This window comes from Moschus berezovskii, chromosome 19, assembly GCF_049115385.1.
Source record: "Moschus berezovskii isolate FMDL1 chromosome 19, NW_MosBer_1.0, whole genome shotgun sequence".
Taxonomy (NCBI): domain Eukaryota; kingdom Metazoa; phylum Chordata; class Mammalia; order Artiodactyla; family Moschidae; genus Moschus; species Moschus berezovskii.
Genome location: NC_142478.1, coordinates 50,957,293 through 50,971,191, shown reverse-complemented (window position 1 = coordinate 50,971,191; position 13,899 = coordinate 50,957,293). Strand labels below are relative to the sequence as shown.

Genomic DNA, 13,899 nt, shown 5'->3' with positions numbered 1-13,899 from the left:
GCAGAGATTGGCACCACATTGTCAATCAAACAAACTTCAATAAAAAAGAATATGGAGTACAAATGAGTAAAAAGAATGATATCAGATTTCAAATACCTCTCAACAAACATAATGAAGAAAAATAAAGCAAAAATGAAAATGTACAGCGAAAGGTCTATTTAATGACAACTCCCCTAAAAACAAGTAAAGTTTTTTTCCAATCAAGTCAAAGGTGAAATGTTGCAACTTTCTCTGGAAAAGGGACTCAAAACACTCCAAATACCAAAGACTGGGGAGCCAGGACCATGAAGACTTTAAGTTCCAGAGGAAGATGCTCAGAGGGTACTAGCAGAAAACTCCTCAGACCACATATGTTTTAATGCAATTTTAATGCAATACATTCACTTCCATTCAAGAATTAGAGAGCATCCCCCAATTTTCAAAGCAGCATTATTCACAAGAGCCAAGACATGGAAACAACCTAAGTGTCCAACCCCAGATGTGTAGATAAAGAAGCTGTGGTGTATATAAACAAAAAGAATATGTGAGTTTTCACAGTGCAAATGCTTGGGATTGAGAGTCTGCTGAGAGTACTTTGAGCTTCCTCATGTTACAAAAGTACTTTTACTGTTGGAAGTGAAGGATTGCTTGACCTATCCACTGACAGCCTCCTGTCTCCCCCTCACCATCTATTAGGAATTATTGACAAGCATTATTTTGGGGCTATGAAAGGATGTCAGGAATCAATCTTTCAATACAAGGTAACATGGAACAGCATTTTGCCATTTGCAGCAACATGGAAGAACTTGGAAGGCATTACGCTAAGTGAAATAAGTCAGACAGAGAAAGACGTATATTGTATGATATCATTTATATGTGGAATCTGAAACAATACAACAGACTAGTGAATATAACAAAAAAGAAGCAGACTCACAGATCTAGAGAAGCACCGAGGTTACCAGTTGGGAGAGGCCATATAGGGGTAAGAGAGAGGGAGGTATGAAGTATTGGCTGTAAGGGAGGCTCAAAAACTTACTGTTACAACATGGGGAATATAGCCGATACTCTGTAATAACTGTAAATGGAGTGTAACTGTTTAAAAAAAAAATCACTGAGCATCTACACACTGCCTAGCACTCTTCTTATCTTGGGAAACACGGGGACTGGGAACACTCCCTTTCCTGATAGACTTTACAACATAATTGCTAGGGAATTATTTATCTTTTGCATTTAATAACTAAGTGATTGTAATACAAACATTTATTGTATGCTTGACTTCACTGGGCACTCTTCCAGGCCCTCTTGAATTATCACCGTCTCTTACATCAGCCTTATGAGTATGATCTCTTTCACCCCTTGTAGATGAGGAAACTGAGCCAGTGTGAAATTAAGCATGGTTGCATAGCTAATAATGGCAACTCACTCCAGTGTTCTTGCCTGGAGAACCCCAGGGTTCCGTCCATAGGGTTGCAAAGAGTCAGACACGGTTCAGCAACTGAAGAACAAGAGCTGGTGAGGGGAGACTCAGATATACGCAAACTTTATTTTGCCTCCCAGGAGGCTGATAAAGATGGGTACCAGGATGAGGAACCTCTCCGAGTCTCAGTTTCCTCATCTGGAAATGGAGAAGGATTGTTTCAAATGCTGCTCATTGCCTTGCAATATTTAATCTTGTGTTGTTTCCTTGTAACAGAACCTGAGCAAATGTATCATGCTAAAAAGTAGTCTTCCAACTAAATATACCCATAATACCAAGTTCTTGTTCATTGGATACACACAGAAATATTACATTGGCTTCTTATGAAGACTTCTTGAAAGGGAAAAGGAATGGATCCAATTCTATATCTCTTCCTTTTTTCTGGCTGGCAGAATATGGATATGCTGGCTGGCATCCTAGCAGCCATTTTGGACCATAAGGTAACCATAAGGATAGAATGTATGCCTTCGAGAGTTGAAGCAGAAATAAAGATGAAGACTGAGTCTCAGATAGCATGGGGCAATGTACCAGCCCTGCACTACAAACCTTAGGAGTTATTTTACATGAAAGAAAAACATACTTGTATTAAAGTGACTACTGGTCAGGGTAAAGTGGAGTGAGTGGGGAGGGCTAGGTTTGGGGTTAAGGTTAGGGCTTGTTTTCAGCCAAACACAATTCCTAACTGATAAAAACTGAGATTCTTCTAGCTCTGCCATTACACACACTTCTACAATTACAGGTATCGTAGCCAGAAAGGGTGATGTAAGGTGAGAACAGTTTCAGAGACCAGTAGAGGACAGAAAGTGGATTCATGTGAGCATGGATTCATGTAGGTTGTGAAGAACAGTGGGGTTTAAAACAGGCTGACAGTCTAGGCAGAAGAAACGCTGAACTCAGGAAACCAAGCAGACTGTCTGATGCTGAGCCAAGCAACAGATGCTGTGCAGTGTATGGCTAAAAGCTCATCAGACTAAAGGTGCTGAAAAGGGGAACAAATTCAAATAATTACTTATTCAAGACAAATGGTCTTGCCATTGCCAGTAATAGAACCACTGATAGCCTAAACGAAGGAGTGCTGCTGTCACATATGAAATAATGAACCAGGGGAGATTTGGCGCCTTTAAAATGTAATAAAAGAAATAGTTAATAAGAGCCCTTATCAACTGAAGGACCCCAACACCTTTACACCGCCTAATGAACAGTATAATGACCAACTTAGTGTCACTAGGCAACTGTCCATGTTACCTTGTATTGAAAGATTGATTCCTGACATCCTTTCATGGCCCCAAAATAACGCTTGTCAATAATTCCTAATAGATGGTGAGGGGGAGACAGGAGGCTGTCAGTGGATAGGTCAAGCAATCCTTCACTTCCAACAGTAAAAGTACTTTTGTAACATGAGGAAGCTCAAAGTACTCTCAGCAGACTCTCAATCCCAAGCATTTGCACTGTGAAAACTCACATTAGGAAAACATATTATTCCTTTGTAGAGAGACCCTGGGTGAGGGTGAAAAGGTGAGGCTAGATAAGGCATTGGTGTGTTTGTTGAGGTCAACCTGGGTGGTTAGTCTTCTCACAGGCAATGTGGTCCATTACATAGCAACCAGGGGGCGGGTCCTTCTAAGGATGAAAACCCATCTCTGTTCCACAAATCCTAGGAAACACACAGACTGACTTAGAGACCTAAATCTTTTACAGGTTACAAATAGACGGCCTGTGAATGGATTATACCTAACCCTTTCCTAGACAAGCTTGATTTAAAATAACGTTAGTTCTAATAAGGAGTTGATGGTTCACACTAAAACTATACGGATGTTTTCTGTTGAAAAGTCAGTAGGCCTTAAGAATTCAGACTTTTCCTTGGCTTTCCTGCATGGCTTTCCTTGAATTTCCTGCATGGCTTTTCTGTTGGCTAGGCCTTTTCACTGGGTAGGTATTTGTCAAGTCACTTGTTACCTTTCACTCAGATGCTAGATCTGTTTGGTCTCTGCAGGCATACGTGTTTAAGATCCTTGACTAGTCTCCAGTGTATCATACAAACGCCTTGATAAAATCATCAATATTTTTCTTACAGTGGAAGACCCAAATCTAATGCTTGGATTTTGATTATTTTCTAAATAATATCTTAAAGATATATATATATAAGTATGTATTTAGAATCAGTAATTTGCAGTAGCTTTGTCAGTTTTCCCTGACGTTGATTCTGGGCTCACTGACATTTTCCCAGTGTGTTTAGGTCACGGTGTGATGCTTTGCCTTTCCCTGAGGTCTGTATTAACAGCCCAGGGCAGGGACTTTCTTACCATGGCCAGTGGGATGATTCCGATCAAGTCTTTCTGACTCACGTAGATCTTGGAGACACCCAGGTCAGACGTGATGTCTCCTGGATATTCCACCTGCCATGTGACAAGCTGTGTGGCCGGCAGGTCACTGGGTTCTTCGATTTCTACGTCGATCTGCATGACTTCATAGGAGGCACCATTTGCACTGGACAGAAGGACAGAGGAGGAGAGAACAATGTTGAGGACTGGGTGGGCATGCCTGGCAGGCAATAGACAATTTCCATGTGCACGTGTACTACCTTTCAAAGAGTTTGTCGGAAAAGCAATCTCAGATGACCATGGACAGATGAATGGACAAAGAAGATGTGATATATGCATATATACAATCTATACGATATATACACGTGCATTATACATATATTTATATATAATAGAAAATTCAGTTCAGTTCAGTTCAGTCGCTCAGTCGTGTCCGACTCTCTGCGACCCCATGAATCACAGCACACCAGGCCTCCCTGTCCCTCACCAACTCTCGGAGTTCACTCAAACTCATGTCCACAGAGTCGGTGATGCCATCCAGCCATCTTATTCTCTGTCATCCCCTTCTTCTCCCGCCCCCAACCTTTCCCAGCATCAGAGTCTTTTCCAGTGAGTCAACTCGTCGCATGAGGTGGCCAAAGTATTGCAGTCTCAGCCCCAGCATCAGTCCTTCCAATGAACACCCAGGATTGATCTCCTTTAGAATGGACTGGTTGGATCTCCTTGCAGTCCAAGGGACTCTCAAGAGTCTTCTCCAGCACCACAGTTCAAAAGCATCAATTCTTCGGCGATCAGCTTTCTTCACAGTCCAACTCTCACATCCATACATGACCATGGGAAAAACCATAGCCTTGACTAGACGGATCATTGTCGGTAAAGTAATGTCTCTGCTTTTTAATATACTATCTAGGTTGGTCATAACTTTCCTTCAAAGGAGTAAGCATCTTTTAATTTCATGGTTGCAATAGAAAATTACTCAGTCATAAAAAATGAAATAAAGGCTATTTGCAGCAATGTGGATGGACCTAGAGATTATTATACTAAGTGAAATATGTCAAAGACAAATATCATATGATATCATTTATATGTGAAATCTAAAGATAGATATAAATGAACTTGTTTACAAAACAGAAATAGACTCATAGACATAAAAAACAAACTTAAAGTTACCAAAGGGGAAGGGGTAGGGGAGGGAGGAGAGATAAATTAGGAGACTGAGATTAACAGGTACACACTACTATATTTATGATAGATAAGCAACGTGGATTTACTGTCTAGAACAGGGAACTATATTCAATATCATGTAATAATCTATAATGGAAAATAACCTGAAAAGAATAGATACATATATATGTATAACTTAATTACTTTGTTGTACACCTGAAACTAATACAACATTGTAAATCAACTATATACCAATGAAAAAAGAAAGGAAAAAAAAAGATATTCAATTTCCAAAAGAACAGCCTTTAAGAAGATTCACAGCCTTGGCCTGGCCTTAGACACCATTGCTTAAGCTTCCCAATCCTTGTTTCTTGTGAGCTGCTCAGAGTCCCGAGAACAGGTGTTTGTGGATGACTGCATGAAGTGCTTATTGCATTTCCTAAATCTTTCTTCCCCGAGCTCCATCTAGGAGGACAGGATTCTTTCTCCCACTCCCAGAAATCTCTTTGCTGCCTATATTGGATTTTCCAAAGTCACAGTCCCTTCAAGTTGGATGCACAGAATTTTAAAGGTGTTTGCGGGTGATGTGGCTTTTTATTTCCGGTGGGAATGAGAAAGAAGTGCAGAGAATCACAGATGAGCCATGAACAGAAGACCAGGGCTATGGGACCCATACGGATGAGCAAGGAGAAGTAGCCAGATGTTACCTGGCAACAGGAGTGATTATGACAATGATTAGTTTTCAGACGTCTTGGGTTTTCTGTAAACACGTATCTGAAAATGAATCCAAGTCAGAATATCAGAATGATTTTTTTCAGCTATTTTGGTTAGTTTAATTCACTGGCTAACTCTTCTTCTTTTTTACAGTCAGCTTTTATAAAATGTCCACTTTTCTAAGTGACAGGTGAAAAAGACGCAGATGTGGTACCAGCCACTCCCCGAGGGAAGATGTGAAGAAATACAGGTGAAGGTTTACCAAGGAGGCAGCAAGGAGAGATGCTTTTTAACCCTATGTGACCAAAGCCACTTCCACCTATCAGATCTGTCTCTAGAGATTGGAATTTCATGTAATTGCAAAAATGATCACTGACCTTGACATTTAAGAGGGCAAGAATTGGCCTTTAAGATATGAAAAAGCTATTAAAACATTTATCATACCATCAGACCCATGCAAATGCATCAATAAGAAGCTCGGAGATAAACGGTGGGGAATTTGGAACACGGGGAGGGAGAGGGCAAGAAAGAGAAGGAAGATGAGAAGATCTTCCCAAAGAGAGAGCACCAGTCACAGAGGTAAACTTCCTGCATGAGCAGTGTCCCCTCACATGGAAAAGGAGTAGCTGCAGTGAACTGTGGGCAGCTGGTGAGAACAAAATGGCACTGGTTTTTATTTAATTAGTTAATTTTTTCTTTATTTAAATTTTCTAGTTATTATTGGAGCATCCTTGATGGACAATGTTGTGTTAGTTTCAGGTGTACAGCAAAGTGAATCAGTTACAAATCCATAATTCGAAAAGATACAAGCACTCCAGTGTTCATAGCAGCCCTATGCACCTATGCACTAGAGACAAGACATGGAAACAACATAAATGCCCATTCATCACTGGCAGATGAATGGATACGTGGTGCATATACACAGCCATAAAAAAGAACAAAACAATGCCATGGCAGCAATATGGATAGACCTGGAGATGATCATACTAAGTGAAGTAAGTCAGAGAAAGACAAATATGTATCAGTTACATGTGGAATCTAAAAATAAATGCTACCAATGAACTTATTTACAAAAGAGAATAGCACCTGGTTTTTAAATCCTGCAAGAATCACTATCTTGGCTTCTGAAAGAAAGACATTGAACTCTTTAAGAAAAATTGGCTGTGATAAGAACTAGAAACAAATTGTGTCAGCCACTGTGGATTGATACCCTGTGTAGCTTTCTTTTCCTAACATGCCATTGCCTTTTTGGAACTCTGAACGACAGTCTCCACAAGCACAGGAAACTTGGGAAAGTGATACTAGCGTGCATCTTGGTTTTTATATTTGGAATTCGCAAGCATTCCAGGATTCCTCTCCCATTCATGAAATGGGATAATCCTTCTTTCGGCTGTTCTGAGCCTTGCCTTCTATGTTTAGTCACAAGGAAGGGGAAATTCACAGAGCAGAACTGGTAAAAGTTGAATTCAGAAACTCAAGTCCACAGTGGAGGCGCGTGGGAATTCCTTCAGAGTAGTAATTCCTTGTATGCAGTATCGTGACCCTACTCCATACTTTACACTGTTCTCTCTCTTTTTTTCCCACTCTTCCAGGTGCCCTAACCTCAACAAAACTGAACAGTTTCAGATTCCACTGGAATATGGGACTTTTCTTACTGTCACATCCCCACATTCTACTCACAGAGTTCATTTTATCAGAAATACCTTTATAAATCTCCCCATTTAGTCAAATTCTTCCCATTCTGCAAGACCCATCTAAAATAACATCAGATATATATATATATAACATCAGATATAGATATATATTTTTTTTACTTGTTGGGATATAGTTGCTTTACAATGCTGTTTTAGTTTCTGCTGTATCAGCTATAAGTATACACACCTCCCTCCTTCTTGGATTTCCCTCCCACCACCCTCCTCATCTTACCCATCTAAGTCACCACAGAGCACCAAGCTGAGCTCCTTGTACTATATGGTAGTATATAGTTAGCCATCTGTTTTATACATGGTAGTGCATATATATCAATCTCAATCTCCTAATTCATCCAAGCCCCTTTCCCCCAACTCCATGTTCATCCATCCATTCTCTAGGTCTGCATTTCTATTCCTGCTCTGCAAATAGATTCATCTGTGCCATTTTTCTAGATTCTACATATGTGCACTAAATATTTTTCTCTTTTGGACTTGCTTCATTCTTCATGACCGACTCTAGGTCTATCTAGAATGAAATGACCCAATTTCATTCTTTTTCATGACTGAGTAATATTCCATTGTATATATGTACCACATCTTTATCCATTCTCCAAAGAAGACATACGGATGGCCAAGCAGCACAGGCAAAGATGTTCAATATCACTAATTATTAGAGAAATGCAGATCAAAACTACAATGAGGTACCATTCCACACTGGTCAGAATAACAATAATGTTTAAAGTGCTCTATTTGCTTCTTCTAATTTAACTCCTTCAGTAATCTTGCATGGTTCTCCTCTCAAGTCTGATTTTCTCATTGTCCTTAGGTCCCTTGCCTGGCCAAAGAGTAAAGCAAACAGTTTCTTTTGAGCTAACTTTCCTCTATTTGATTTGCTGATGAAAACAACCTAGGTTGGAAACTCTTAACCTGGCAGCTAGAGCAAACTCTAGGAAGGTCATGTATTCTGAAACTGTGTGTTTTTCTTGAATGATTCCTTAGCATGAAGGAGCTTCTCAGTATTTCTGATGCACTAGGATGTGCACCAGGTTCCTGACAGTTTCCTCTGTAAATTCTGCATATGGTGTTCTAGCTTTGGAAGAACTCTTCTTGTGTGTCTTAGCAAGTCCCTGGAAATTTGAATTTTAATAACTTTTTGTAAATATTTAGCACTTGAGAGTTTCCAGAACTCTTCCATATTTGGCAATATTTATCACTTCTTCATGTTTAACTGGGAAGCTAAGGACTGTACCTTTGCAGTTGGAGTGTCTGGGTTTTAGCCTGAAATACTCTGAAAAGACTAGTCATCCTTAGCATGTTCCCAGAGTGCAGAGGACAATGCCTGGTATCTGCTGTGTTACAGGAGACAGACAAAGTACTGTGAAGTAGAAGCCTATGAAATATGTGCATATATAATATGCAGTGTTTCTCCACTTCACTCAGGGATTAGAAATATGTGCGGAGAACTTCACAAACAAACTAATGACCAGGCAACACTACGAGTTCTGACTGTTTCTGAGTGGGGCGAGGCACAGATTTTGTTTTTTTCTTTTCTCTTCTCCTTTTTTTGTCATTTCCCTTTCTTTTTCCTTCTCTCCTTCTTTCTTTCTTCTCCTCCTCCACCCCTTCCCCTCCCCTTCCTCCTCCTTCTCTCTCTCCCTTCCCTTTCTTCCTTCCATCCTTGGTTCCATCTTTCTCTCTTGCCTTTTATCTAGGTCATGCTATTATGCCATCAGATCATGAGCAACTATGTTAGAAGTTTTAAAATTTAATTGTATGGATATGCACACTCTTCAAAATATTTTGTATATAATGGTATTTGAAATGGAATGTCCTAGCTGAGCAGATTTGGGAAATATGGTCAGGAAAATCCGTGAAGACACAGATGAACCAAGAAGAAGAAACATTCAGGGTTTCCGATGTCCATCAGTGTGAGAATGAGGAAGAAAAAGAACACAGCTCCAGCCAAGGGTGCCTGGGGATCTGGAGCAGCGGAAAGCATTCATATGCCACTTTCAGCGGCCCTAGGCCCAGCCCCAACCATTCTCCTTCCCTCAGTGTTAGCTGCTCAGTCGTGTCCGACTTTCTGCGAAATCATGAACTGTAGCTTGCCAGGTTCCTCTGTCCCTGCAATTCTCCAAGCAAAAAAACCGGAGTGGATAGCCATTCCCTTCTTCAGGGGAATCCTCCTGATTCAGGGATCAAACCCAGGGCTCCTGCCTTGTAGACAGAGTCTTTACCGCCACCAGGGAAGCTCCCTCCCTGCAGAGACCGAGTTAAATAATTAGCAACAGGGATGGGCAACGCTTTATGTGTGAACTCCATCTGGAAGGCAGTATTGCTGTTGAGTCTGAGCAGAGTTTGCATGGAAACCAGTGCAGTCACCCATGGAGAGGCTCTTCTGGATCACATACGGGCCTCAGAGCACTGTAGGCATGGAGCCGCCTGCAGGTTTAGATTCTTCCACTGGTGTGGCTCCTAGCAGCACAGGAAGCCAAGCGCCACCTTCCTGCCCTGTCTTGCTTGCAGCTGTCCTTTGCACACAGACAGAAAGAGGGGCAGGGGAATGCGCCCTCTCAGGGACTCCTCAGATCCCTACTGACTGGTTCCACCTCTGCTGGCTTGGAGGCATCTCTTAGTAGATCTCTCTCAGAGAGAAGTTGAATAATATATCCTTGATTTGAGGAACTCTTCTTATTTGCCCACAGCTTCCCCCTACCTGGGCCACTTGGTGCATTGGGTTCAAAATCTCAGTCTTTAATTTCTTAACTTTTAAAAAGTGTTATTTATTTATTTATTTTTGACTGTGTTTGTTCTTCGTTGTCACACTTGGGGCTTTCTCTGGTTGCGGTGAGTGGGGGCTACTCTTTGTTGCAATGCACAGACTCCTCATTGCAGAGGCTTCGCTGGTTGCAGAGCCTTCTCTGGTTGCAGAGCTTGGGTTCTAGTACATGGGCCCAGTAGTTCTGGTGCGTGGGTTTAGTTGCCCCTCAGCATGTGGAATCTTCATCGACCAGGGATCGAATCCATGTCCCCTGCATTGGCAGGTGGATTCTTCACCATTGGATCACCAGGCAAGTCCCCAGATGTAAGCCTTTTCTATAAGCAATAAGGACCCAGTGTGTGGCACAGGGGCTGATATCCACTATCTTGTAATAACCTATACTGGAATCTAATTTGCAAAAACATTGAATTGCTATGCCATACACCTGATACCAACATATTGTAAATCAACTATACTTTAATAAAAATCTAAGTGTTTTTCACCTTTAAATAAAGACACATGGCTGTTGACATAGCCTGCTGTTGTTCAGTTGCTAAGTTGTGTCTAACTCTTTGCAACCCCATGGACTGTAGTCTGCCAGGCACCTTTGTCCCTGGGATTTCCCAGGCAAGAATACTAGAGTGTGTTGCCATTTCCTTCTCCAGAGTATTTTCCTTCCCCAGGGATCAAACCCATGTCTCCTGCATGGGAACGTGATTTCTTTACCTCTGAACCACCAGAGAAGCTCCGCCATAGCCTGAGGCTTCCCCAGATTTAAGGAAAAGAAAACACCCTTTCAGAAAACAAGGTTCTGGGTCAGCTCAGACAGTCAATGACCACATCCTCCAGGATCAAATGGAACTACCCCAGCACAACCCAAGGTCAAAGAAGGGTATCACTTTCAAGCAAAAAGAAAATCTTCTTCTGGATGGACATGCTTCTTTTCCCAAAGTGATGGAATGATTACCACTCACTGAGTATTTTGAATGTGAGCTGTTTTAAGGGCATTTTATGTCTTACCTCTTGCTATCCTCACAGTATTCCAATACATAGCTGCTATTTACTCCCAGTTGGTGGATGAGGAATTTGGGGTCAAGGAGGGTAAACCATCTTTTCAAGGTCACCCAGCTACTGAGAAAAGGATCCAGGAGATCTGGGTACAGGATGCCCAGTTTGCGTTCCTGGGTTATAAACCCTTACCTCTTTTTCCACTGCCAGGACAGGTATGCTTATTAGCAACGAAGATCAGTAAAGCAACTTCTCAAACCCTGAGAGAAACACAAGTCAAGGCATTACACAGGGCTTCCTCAAGACCCCAAACTGGATGCTTCGAAAGCTGGAACATTTTTTGTAACAAGATGCTTTGAGATGAGCTTGCCTTTAGGGTCTTCAGCCAACTATTTTAAGTTGCACAATGTGTCCATAAATCAGAACAGAGATGTGGAAACGAGAGCATTAGATACAGAGGCCTACCATCATCATTTGGAGAGATGAGAAACCATGCACATAGGGACCTCCCAGCATTAGAACAGTTAAGGGCTAAACATTTGAGATGCAAGTCAATGCATGTTGAAGTAATCTGTATTTTTTTCCAGTTTAAAAAATCGACATATTATGGTAAAAAAAAAAAAAAGTGTGCCAACGATCAGAGTGCATTCTGTAACCAACCACGTGGACAACTGGTTTCCACCACAAGGGTGATATGGTGGGGCGGATGGGGGGAAGCAGGGAGTGAAATTTCATTCGCAACTTAGGTTTCTTTTTCCCAGACAGCACTCTATAAGGTAAATGGGTAAAACTGCTAGAAACAAAGGAAAGCTAGAGAGAGGGCGCATCTAGGATCTGAATGACTGCCCTTGGGAAACTGTTCGAGATCTAAAATCGTCAGGACACTTTCGAGAGGTCATGTGAATGAGAGCCACTCATGACCAGGGAGCAAATGGTGATGGACAGTGTCAGAGTTCCAACCAAGTCTCCTCATATTCCTTCATCATTTCCGCATGCCTTCGTCCTGGATTCTAAGTGCTTTTTCTTTTTTAAATTTTATTTTTTTTTTATTATTTACACAATTTTTAAAGGTTACTTTCTATGTATAGTTATTACCAAATTACCAGCCATATCCCTTGTGTTATACAGTGAATCCCTGAGCCCATCTTATACCCAATAGTTTATACTGCCCACCCCCTCCCTCTGTATCACCCCTCCCCCTTCCCTCTCCCCACTGGTAACCACTAGCTTGTTCTCTAGATCTGTGACTGCTTCTTTTTAAAATTACATTCACTAGTTTGCTGTGAATCATTTTAGATTTCACATATAGATGATATTATATAGTATTTAGGAGAAGGAAATGGCGACCCACTCCAGTATTCTTGCCTGGGGAATCCCATGGACAGAGGAGCTTGGCAGGCTCCATGGCGTTGCAAAAGAGTCAGACACAACTTAGCGACTAAACAACAGCAACATACAGTATTTGTCTTTCTTTGACTTATTTCACTAAGCATAATACCCTCTAGGTCTATCCATGTTGCTGCAAATGGAAAAATAGGAAGGCATGGCAACCCACTCCAGGTATTCTTGCCTGCAGAATACCATGGACAGAGGAGCCTGGCGGGCTATAGTCCATGTGGTCTGAAAGAGTCGGACACAACTGAGCATGCACGCTTATACTGTACCATTCCATTGTATGTATGGACCACATCTTCCTTATTCGTTCATCAGTTGAAGGCCACTTAGGTTGTTTCCATGTCTTGGCTATTGTAAATAGTGTTGCCATGAACACTGGAGTGCATGCATCTTTTCAAATTACTGTTTTGGTTTCTTTCAGGTATATACCCAGGAGAGGAATTGGTGGGTCATATGCTAGTTCTATTTTCATTAGAGCCTTCTATACTCTTTTCCACTATGGCTGCACCAGTTTACATCCCCACTCACAGCGTAGGATGGTTCCCTTTTCTCCACATCTAAGTGCTTTCATCTGTAATGATATCTACCTGTGACTTTCCCTAGATGGCTTTTCTTGAGTTTCTGGAGTCGTCTCGCCCACAAGTACAAAGGGCTGCACATGCTGTAGAGATCACCACCCTTGGAAGATGCCCTTGGGCAGAGCCTGATGGTGCAGAAGGTGAGCCCTCACCTCCAGCTGAATCAGTTGGAGGCACTGAGCATGCTCCATGGGCTCCCTACGGGGTTAAGCTAAAACCACCCTGCACATGACTTCGAAAACAGCACAAGTGCCTGGGCTCTTCTCTCCTTCTTCTACTCTCCCTGACCTCTTATTGGTTTACTGGGGACATTTCCTTTATAAGTCACACACAGTCTTGTCTTGGGATCTGCTTGTTGGGAAACTGAAGGAATTTTTCAAGTAAAGAAGACACCACAGGCAAATGACAAATGCTATGTGAATGATTCTATCAGTGAAAGAGACACGAGGAATGAGTGAAGGGGTGGAGGAGCCATTAGTCCAGGCACTGACCCTTTCCAGCTCCACGTGCAGGTATCCTTCTGACCAAGCCAGTATTTGTCTGCAGTGGCATTTTGGAACTTTGCATCAAATCCAGACATGGTCAACCAGATGTCTCCTAAATGCAAGTGCCATGGACTTCTTTTTCCTTCCCTTCACATCTCACGTTCAAGATTAAAGTAAGGCTATTATCCAGAAAAACTTGTTTTTCTCAGACATTATCGCAGGATGAAAGTTTTCGATTACTGACATTTTTTTCCCAACTTTTTCTTTAACATTTCAGAATAAAAACCTCTCATTAGGAGGTAAAATCTACATGATCCCTTTAATGT

The 13,899-nt window shown here is 41.6% G+C and overlaps 1 protein-coding gene across 1 annotated transcript in view; it reads right to left on the bottom strand.

The window, feature by feature from the left end:
- TMEM132D (transmembrane protein 132D) overlaps positions 1-13,899 on the bottom strand; it is an 892,244-nt gene that overhangs the window by 263,768 nt on the left and 614,577 nt on the right. Inside the window, exon 4 of the mRNA XM_055405442.2 lies at positions 3,760-3,943. Within this exon, the coding sequence (XP_055261417.2) occupies positions 3,760-3,943 (184 nt within the window). The remainder of the gene's footprint in view (positions 1-3,759; positions 3,944-13,899) is intronic.